Source organism: Galeopterus variegatus, unplaced genomic scaffold, assembly GCF_000696425.1.
Source record: "Galeopterus variegatus unplaced genomic scaffold, G_variegatus-3.0.2 Scaffold16909, whole genome shotgun sequence".
NCBI classification, from domain to species: Eukaryota; Metazoa; Chordata; class Mammalia; order Dermoptera; family Cynocephalidae; genus Galeopterus; species Galeopterus variegatus.
Window position 1 is genome coordinate 2956 of NW_007743020.1, and position 10241 is coordinate 13196.

The following is a 10241-nucleotide window of genomic DNA, read 5'->3' on the forward strand; positions in this document are numbered from 1 at the left end:
CACCACTTCCCCTACATTGGCCTTACGGGCAGGATAACAGACCAAATAAGATGCTGACACCCTAACGCAAAGCTGTTTTGCTTTACAACAGAACCTCTGTGCTGCTACCCTTCGAGGTAGTCACCTCACTCTATTCTACTGTGAAACTCCTCCTGCGTTCCCTTCCCCACCCCCACACATTATTTTCCCCAGCTCTGTTTAAAATCTGCTTACTAGCAAGCACAAGAAAATTGGTCTCACTTTGCAGTCACAAGACACAATCCTGCAGCCCGCTACCTTTTCTTCCCCCCCTTCCTCTGCTCCGTCTCCCTCCTTTGCTGGATCACTGACTTGCCCTCCTGGCCCGGGAGCTCCCCACAGAGCTGGCACTGAGCCAGACACCCTGGGGAGAGAGTTTTTGGGCTCAGATGAAGACAAGTCTGCCTTTGAGGCAAAGGCTTCCAAGAGAAAGCTAGAAGCAGACCGCCAGACAGAAATTCTTTCTTTCTTGTACGGCCTGCCTTCTGGGGCCAAGGACTGCTCAGGAATCATTAGGAAATGTGAGGAGGCAGCTCAGGCTAGAAAGAACTCAGGCAAGAAGGAACTCTGGCTTCGGACACAGGTACTCCCTGCCTTGCCACTTCCAGACAGTGTGACCAGTAGTGAACCTTTTCATCGCTGTTTCCTTCATTTTAACACAAGCAAAGTGATGCCTACATTAATTATCCTGAGAATAAAAATGAGATAATGCACGTGGAATAGACTAAAAGGACCCATATAAGATGCGCTACGATGCACCTGGGAAAGCTAGCCAAGGTTTTTGTTCATCCATTGCCACATAAAATCATAGTCACAGACAAAAAGGTGTTTGGGGTCAAATTCCTTTTAGATTAAAAAAAGAAATGATGAGAAACATCAACTGGCACTATGGCATTTATGCTTCAAATTTTCAAGCTAAAACTCTTAGTTTTGATAGTGATTTGTTTTTGATGTTTTTAAAAACACATGACAATTATCTGTTTACAAGATTTTTATATGCTCGAAGGGAACCCCATCAGGACTGCCTATTAAATGTACCAGAAATCAGTCACTGTAGTAGCGGAAGACAGGTACTCACCGGGTGATATAGGCCTGCTTGAACTCGGAGAAGGTGTGTAAGGGATTGGGCTGGACACAGTGCGAGGTCTTAGTCCTTGTGCAGACATTTCATTGAAATACCTAAGAGGAGAGAGGGGAAAATGATCAAACCACCTGCATTTAAATAGTTCTTAAGAGAGTTTTTTTCCTATGAGAAAATATTTGGGGTTCCCATCTTGAGGTCAAAATCCCAAATGCCTAGAGAGTGATGCTATAGCTAAAAGATATTTATAAAATGGTTCACCAGGTCACACTGCTTCACCGTCTGGCAAACCTCACTCCCCCCAAAGCACAGGTTAAAAAATCCAGGTTGTTGGGCCGGCCCGGTGGCGCACTGGAGAGGGTTGCGATCCCGTTACCGGTCAGTAAAAAAGACAAAAAGGAAAAAAAAAAAAATGCAGGTTGTTTTAGCTCAGGCTGGAGGCCTGGTGACAGAGCTTAGCCATACAACACAGAGGACCAGCCTTTTCTCTGTCACACAACAGCTGTACAGAAATTCCACTGTCCCAAGAATTACAAAGTCGTCCACTTTTTAATGGTTACATTCACACTGTTATTTGAAACTCAAAACCAAGCAAGCCCTCTGAGATTTATGTCATCAAATTAAAGCTTAAATATATGTACTCCCACAAACTGAACATCAATAGTTTACAAGGTGAGCCTTGCCTAACAAGCAGCCACACGTTAGAACGTAATAAAATACACAACTACTGAGCACCTATGTCAGATCACGCTTAGCCACACTGTGCCAAGTCTGACTTCTTCCTGGACTCAGAAGTCACATTAGACCTGAGAATTCTGAAGCATGATCATCAGCAACATCAGCTTTCATTTTGTGAACCAAGCACAGAGTGCTGACGAGGAGAAATTTCTGCTTGAGAGAATTCCTGATAAACCATCCTTCGCAGGCCTTGCGGCCACACAGGCATACACCTGTATCTCAGCCCTGGCACTCAACTAGTTCACGTTTAAACTCTAACTCAGCCATTTCTAAGCAGGTTTGTTTGACTTGAACAAAACCAGGCTCCCTAATTTGACATGTATCTCAACTAAATATATGCTATCGATTCTTCCTATCCTCTTTGGAGCAGCCCACCATAGTGGCACGAGGTTGGACTTTTCCTTGTATTCTACATCCAGCGAGGCAACTAGTACTGCCTCGTGGTCCTAAGTGTCAGACTATTTTCTTTCTCCCAAATATGTCATCATCTTTCCTAGTAGGGAAAGAAATATTTACTGGGCAGCTGTACTCTATCTGGGATAATCTGACCTATAAAAGGTAAGGCAAACCTTTTGGAGTGCATACCAGTACTGGAAAAAAAGTTATTTATCTGGAAGCCTGAAGTCATTGTAGTCAGAAGAAAGTGTCCCTTACAGTGTGTCTCATTCAAAATTGGATACAGGGTGCTACATATGTTAACACATGCTCTGCTCTGTCTCTTAAAGTTAATAATGTAGTTAATAAGCTATTTAGTATTCTAGTTGACATTTTTAGTTCTCAGAGGATAAGGAGTTTAGACAGAATAAGAAACTATCAGAAATAGATCAGTGAAATTTAGAATTAAGAATGGTAGTTTTATAATACAAACCTGAGAAAAGATATCGTTATTCTTTTTAAATGAGGTAGCATACACATAGATATTTTAAATAGGATAACTTATTCTATTTTTATAAATTTTTCTCTTTATAAAAATATAGACTTTTATTATAGAAAATCTAACATTTTTCTTGAAATGATAATACCACTGTCCATAGCAAATTGGTCAAAAGCTTTGTTAGCCCTCTGGATCTATTCCACATAGTGCTGAAGTGCTAATTATTGCCTATGTGTTTTCAGACAATATGTTCTGGCATCAACAGACAGCACTATTTGTCATAGCCATTAGCAGACCCTGCTCTCAGACACTGGCTGACCAGCACTGTTGGAGGGTCCCCTGAGGATGTGCAGTCTCACCTCTCACACTGAAATATGGCCCACGTAAGGCAAGGGCATCCCTGACCCAGAAGGGGGAATTTTTCTACAGAAATGATCTGGTTCAGAGAAAGGCTAATTCCCTAACTGCTGGGTTTCTCTGCTGATTAATACAATTTTTTAGATTTATATTTGTGTTGCTTATCTTAACCACCACCTTATTTCCAAGTTCAGAGGAGGAAGGAGAGGAAGGGGCATCTGGATGAGAGACAAATGCTGAGAGCATTTCCTCTGGTTAACCAAAGGATGACTCTTATTTCAGCCCATTCATAGGGGGGCAGTGAGGGAGTTCAGTGCTTAGGCTTGAACAGATGAATGCAATGCTAGTCTGATTTTTAAAAAGCAGCTGCAAAAAGGTTCAAAAGTTATCAAGTGTGTCAAGGCAAGTCCATGGGATATCAATAACCTCCACCTGTCTCCTGCTGGTTCTTTCAACCCATGCCTGCATTTGTGTCCTCAAGCTGCGCTACAGCTTGCTATATGTAGACTGCATAGGAATTCAGACACTCCCGGGCTTTAAATGGATATAACACAGGCGTAAACTAATCCAATAAAAATGCAAACTCTGCCGCCTATCTACATATAACCCTCTGCCCTCCATATCTCTCCCTACCAAATTTATTTATTTTTATGGATCTATTTTTGGCGGCCAGCCAGTAGGTAGATCTGAACTCTCAACCTTCAAGTTATAACACTGCATTCTAACCAACTGAGCTAACTGGCCAGCCCTGCCCCACCCCAAAATAATCTTAGAGAGGCATTTTGTTTTCTTCTTTTGTGTTTAAGGAAAACATTCAATCCTCTTCACTTATCCCATTCTTAGCATCTCCTACAATGTGGTGGTAACCCATCATCACAATAAGTACATGTTTAAGCCATCTCCTTTCCACATCTAACAGGATGCAAAGAGAGGTCTCGTGGAGGCTTTTCCCCTCTTTTTTGTTTTACAAGACTCGTAGGAAGGCCATGCACCCACCTCTCGTCATCCATCTCTAGGCTGGACTCGCTCTCTGAGAGCTGGCGACAGAGGGCTTCTCTTCTCTCCATCTCTCTCTGAAGCTTCCTCTGCAGCCTCAAGTTCTCTTCCCTCATGTGACGTTCCTCCTCCAGGTACTGTGCCATTTTCTCTGAATCTGAAAAGCCAGAGTTCTCAAATTAAACCACATTTTGCATGATCAAACCCAAATCTTACAAAAGGAGGCTTCAGGTCAGGTCAGCCCCTGTGCCACTGACAGAGGGACCTGTTGCGAGACAGTCTTTCTCGCTCTCACACACAGATGAGGTCGGGACTCAAAGTTTATCCCAAACATCAAAGTTTAACAATGATTTGCATTTAGAAAAAATATATAAAAGACAGTGCCAGGAGGTTCTTAATCTTCACTCCCACTCTCCTGCGTTCTCAAGTGCTGTAAGTGGAAGAGGAAACAGAGCAACTGTAGCTGAGTCCGAGGTGGCGGCTGCCAGAGCTGTTGGGAGGAAGGGGTCAGGGAGATAGACTCCGCCCACGGGCTCCCCTCGAAGCACCAATTCAGCTGCCTCCCAACTCCAGGCGCAGAGAGAGTCCTGCATGGGAGCTTGTGACACTTGTGAGCACACCCACCGTGCATGGCAGCAGAGGCACACCGAGAACAGGGTACTAGAAGAACACACATGGTAACAGTTAGCTCTAACACCTCACCTCAGGGCTACACGCTGCACCCAGGCTGAGCTGCTTAGATTCTCTCCCCCAGGAATCTGAAATGGGAGCTGACATCTTCACGGAGCTCCACAATCTCCTTCTGCTAATCCCAACCCCTACCCTTCTGAGATAATTCTTTTCAGGATTCTGTGGCACACTCCAGCACTCTTCCAAAAAAAGGCAAAACATGTCTCCCCCACCTCCTGTCCCATACCCCTCCCTTTCTGCTTTATCTCAGATGGAATCTGTTGTTACCAAGTAACAAAAATAACCCTAATATAAAACTCAGTGTTTGCTTCCTTCCTTTTCCTTGCCCCAATCAATGAACTTGGGAAAAGTAAAATCTTCATATACTTCTCGTTTCTGAGAAATAGCTACAAATTCAGAGTGGCCATGAACATGTCTGAGTGTTTCCTATTGTGTGCTGCTCCATATTATTGGCCCAGCCCAAATTTAAGAAAGATGGAAAGAGCTGAATGCCACATTGAGCACTTCTCTCCCAAGAACTGACCCTACTTCAACTCCCAAAGCATGGAAAATTAGTTTCAGTCTTTAGCAACTCGATGAAGGCCTGGCATTTCAGCAAATAATGACATTTGATGATAGGTATTCAATGATTTCCAAAACAGCATCATTACAGAATATATAAAAGCTCTTGAAAATCCTTATTTTAGAAATTCAAATAAAAATACCAAAATTATTAAACACTATTATGTGCACAAAACACTAAATCTCTCATTTGTTTTCAATATAGCCAGAAACCCCGCTGTCTAATCCAGATGCAAAAATCTCTTTAGTTGAAGGCATGCTGGGAAAACATTTACAAAGTGCACTTTTAATATAAATGATTTGTTATTTCAGCCCAAATATGCAAGCATGCAGAATTTTTCACTTAGCTCTACAGGAAGCACTTGATTGGCCCCTTGGAGTATTTACTGTTTTCTGAAATAGAAAGATGACTGTCCGAGCAAGTTGACTTTCTTTTCCATAAATGGGAAAGCTTCACAGAATTGAAGATTCATGAGGCCCCAAGAACAATAATTTAAGAGAAAACATGGTCTTTCAAAGAAAATAGCAATCCTTACCACCTGGGGAATCCACACGAGGATCCTTAAACGATAATCTACAGATGAGATTGTCACCTGAAGTGATGGCTGAAGACTTCCTGACAATGCAGCAATTAACCCAGAAGCCAGAGGTTCAGAGAAGACACTGGATCCAACACCTCTGGGTGTCAGAGACCCAGGCACAGATGGCTGGCACCCCGGCATTCCTCAGGTGCCCTCTGCTGGCACACCTACCGCCACACCTGACTGGACTTCCTCCCGTGAGTCATCCTCCTTCCTTCTCTCACACAGAGCTCCCTAGTACTTCAGGCCCACAGCTCTATTTCCCCCAACTCCAGCCATTTCCCAATAGTTAGTCAAAGATAGTGGCAACCGAGATGACTTCCAGACAGACTCAAATAATCCAAAGGTGGCCTGTTACATTTTGCATTCCCTTTCAAGTTTATGGTTAGAAAACACTGATGCCCAGGTCCTACCCCAACCAATTAAATCAGAATCCCTGAAGATGAGGCCTGGCTACTGGTACATTAAAAAGCTTCCCAAGGGATTCCAATGTTCAACCAGATTTGAGAACTATAGAGAGAGAGGTTTAAGCTCAGATGAGGCCTGCGGCATCCAAAGGAGATGAGGGTCATCTGACCCCAGGAGGATGAGGCAGATGGACGAGGAGAAGTCACTAACTCTTCCTCTAAGCCCAATCCAAACCAACTACAGGCAGCCCAGTGCCACCTGCCCCTTCTTCAGCTCAGCTTTCTCTGTCCTCGCAAAATCAAAATAGCACTTACAGATGCCTTGTTGGTAACTGCGGTCTCCTCAAAGACCAAATGGTGCGCTACAGTGCAAGTAGTAAAAATAAAAAACTCTTCCCAAATTCTTCTAAAAATTTTGCTTGAAGCACAACATAGCAAGTGTAAGTGGAGAAGAAAAAGGCAAACTGACAGCACCAGAAAGAGTTCAGAAAGGTGCTAAAAGATATTTGTCTACCCAATACAACAAAAACTGAAACACATCTTAAAATAACTAATATTTGAGAACTCCTTGATTTGATTTATTTCATTTGTTTTCATGGAATATATGTCGTAGTTATCAACCTGAGGTACATGTCAGAATTACTTTTTTTTTTTTTTTAATTCAGTGGACCAGGTTCTACCTGTAGAGTAAACCCAGAGACCTGTATATGGTGGTGTTAGATAGAACAATGGTCCCCTAGAGATGTCCACATGTAAACTCTAGAACCTATAAATGCTACTACCTTTCATGACAAAAGGGACTTCGCAGATGTGATTAAGTTAAAGACCTGGAGATGGGAAGGTAATCCTGGGTTATCAAGGTGGACCCAACATAATTGCAAAGGTCCTTATAAAGGGAGATGTGACGACAGAAGCAGAGGTGGGACTTATTCCACTGCTAACCAGGGGTCATGAGCCAGGGAATGCAGGCAGCATCTAGAAGACAGAATAGGCAAGAAAACAGATTCTCCCCTAAAGCCTCCAGAAGGAACGCAGCCCTGCCAACACCTTGATTTTAGCCCAGTGAGTCTCATTTCAGACTGCAGACTCCAGAACTGGAAGACAATAAATTTGTACTGTTTTGAGCCACCACGTGTGTGGTAATCTGTTAGAGCAGAAATAGGAAACTAACACGCTATACTGTTTAAATGTCCAGGGATGATCCTGATGCACCACTGTACTAGAACTTGCCATGAACTTCAGAGAAGAAAACAAAGAACCACTGAAATTTTAAATGCTTATTCTTTTTGATCCAGCAAATCTACTTCCTAAAATCTATCCTGAAGGTGTTCTTACACAGGTATCAGCCATGTGTACAAAGACGTTCATTGCAGTTGCGGCATAACAACCGAGAAGGGTCCGTCATTATGAGGCTAGTTAAAGTTGTTCTATCCATACAATATAATACTATGTAGATTTTTAAAAAGGGACTAAGGCAGCCCTGTATGTACGGGAAGGGAAAAACTGGAGGACATAGTCAGTAAAAATAGAAAGGTGCAAAACAGTATGCTTCTTGTACTACTACTTGTATAAAAGAACTTTATATACACAGATACATCTATCTGGAAGAATACGATAAAAATGTGTATTTGTGGAAACCAGTGCCTGGGGACCAGGGGTGAAAGTGAGACTTATTTTTTCACTGCATACCCTTCACTGTATTATCTATTTAAAAAGATACATTTGAGCAGCCAAAAAAGTAGAAATAGCGGAGACCCAAGAAAACACACAGGGACCTAATCAAGCATTCAGAAATCCAGCTCCTTTGATTTCCAACTCAACATCTTTAGCCTCTTCTAGAATATTAAGTATAAATTTCAAAAGCATTTATTCTTCAAATACTGTGAACAAATGCCAGCTAAGGCTAAATTTAGTAGTAAGGAATGTAAACACTCTAATTCTGCCTTAATATTCCAAAAGCACATTGAGGTCTCCTACAATATTTTTGTTATTAGCACAATCCTCAAGATGAACATGGGGGAAAGGATCAAACATACTACCTGTGACATTGGACCCTCCTGAATTTATTTAAATTATTCTCTAGAAGCATTCTAAGTGGTCTGTCCTCCCCTACTATAATGTTTAAATGAAAATCTATTCCAGGATGATAGGTCTATTTATGTAAGCATGTATCAGTAATAAAATAAAACATGAATTTAATTACAATATGAATTTGATGAATTTAATTCAATGGTAAATATGGGTAATACTCTGCATTTGGTAAATGTATTAATTCTAGAGACAGGAAAGCAATGAAAATGGAGGCTACGTACGCTGTAACTGAGCAGCTCTAAGTTGCTTCTTCAGCCGCTCGACTTCATTCTTTAAAAACCTGATGTGGCGCATCATGTTTTCTGGAGAATCGATCTCCATGGAGATATCTCTAGGTGATGGTGGAGCAGAGACAGGCTGGTCTAATTTCTCCTGTAGGATTCTTCATTGAAAAGAAAAATTCCAATAATGAAAATCAGTTTGCCTCTAAAAGACAAAAAACCTACTAGCTGGAGGGTTTATTTTAAAAGAAAGCTCCCATTAATTGCCAGAATTATCAGGGTTGCTTAACTCCTCTGCCCATTTTTCAACAACTTCTGGTCACCCTTACCTGCTGTCTCAGATCAGAGGACAGAAGTGAAGGATCTAATCTCCTTTTATTCTTTTAAACAACCACAGGTAATTAAGCATTACTGAAAAATCTCTAACATTTGGTTCTGATTATTATGCCTGGAATACAGTAGGCACTCAGAATTATATGCTGACTAAAATGTTCAACGTGCTGGTTTTAGGGCATGAAGATACTAAAGGAATTTCACTCCCTTAACACTTTTTGTTGAAATTTAAGCTCTTATGCATCTCCTGGGAGGGTGAAGTCACATAAAGAAACTCAACTTGTAAAATTTCCTCCCACAAAACTAATCCCAAGGGCATGGCAAACTGGACTGAGGGCCCTTTGCTTCTGGCCATAGCAAAGGCAAAAAGTTAAAAACAAGACAAAACCAAAATTACTGGGTTAATAATTGGTGGTACCACCTTCTGCACCAATTATCTTTAGGTTGAAGCATCTAAAATGCTGATATTCAATAGTTTTTGACCTAAAAAATGACAATTTCATATTGTTCAATCCAATAATTTGGCATTAACATATGTAAAACTTCCAACTGCACTCCACAAAGGAAGACTGACTAGTAATAACTTGCATAAAAGGGTTGAAGAAATGTTTGCTGTTGCATGACATTTCATATCCACATACACACATTCAACACAAGAAATCCTAACCTTAAACATGGACAGGTACTTCTTTACAGTAGGTCTTAAAACAAATAGTAATATTTCTACATATTAAAATCTCAGCCTTCTCAATGAAATAAATTCTAGATATGTGTAGTAATTAACAGTACCTAGTGTATTCTAAGTACTTTGGAAAACAACTGAGGAAGACAGTTTGGTAAGGTGAAATGTTGAAACTGTAACCATCCTTGAAGACAATGTAAAGGTGAACAATAGCCCCATGACTAATTCCGTCACAGCCTTGTGACCTCAAAGGAAAAGAGATTCTACTAGGACATTAAGACAGCAAAGAATAAAGAGGTGACCAGCACGGGAATAGCTCGAAAGGCATTCAACATTTTTTTCCTTTGGCAAATTAAAATGACGTGTATCACCCAAGGAATTAAAATGTCCCCTTGTTATCCCTCAGGCACGCCCACAGCAGTACTCCAGACACACACACTCCCCCCTGTACTGAACAGCAAGACTATACAAACCGCTTTTCAGCTTCAAGTTTGTCCATCCTTTTCCAGAGACGATTAACTAGTGCTTCTTGTTCCTGTTCCAATGTATTTTCAAGGTCAATCTTTTCCCGTCTCAACTAAAGGAGAGAAGAAAGTTTTACTGAGAGTGGT

General features: G+C 41.4%; 1 protein-coding gene across 1 annotated transcript; it reads right to left on the reverse strand.

Annotated features, from left to right (window-relative positions):
* Positions 1-276: 276 nt before the first annotated feature.
* LOC103582596 (coiled-coil domain-containing protein 6-like) lies at positions 277-10207 on the reverse strand (the record flags this gene model as incomplete). The annotated part of the gene is made up of 5 exons (XM_008564144.1): positions 277-382; positions 1097-1197; positions 4065-4221; positions 8616-8776; positions 10104-10207. Coding segments are annotated over 5 exons (629 nt in total), but the record flags the coding sequence as incomplete, so codon positions are not given.
* Between the last annotated feature and the right edge of the window lie 34 nt (positions 10208-10241).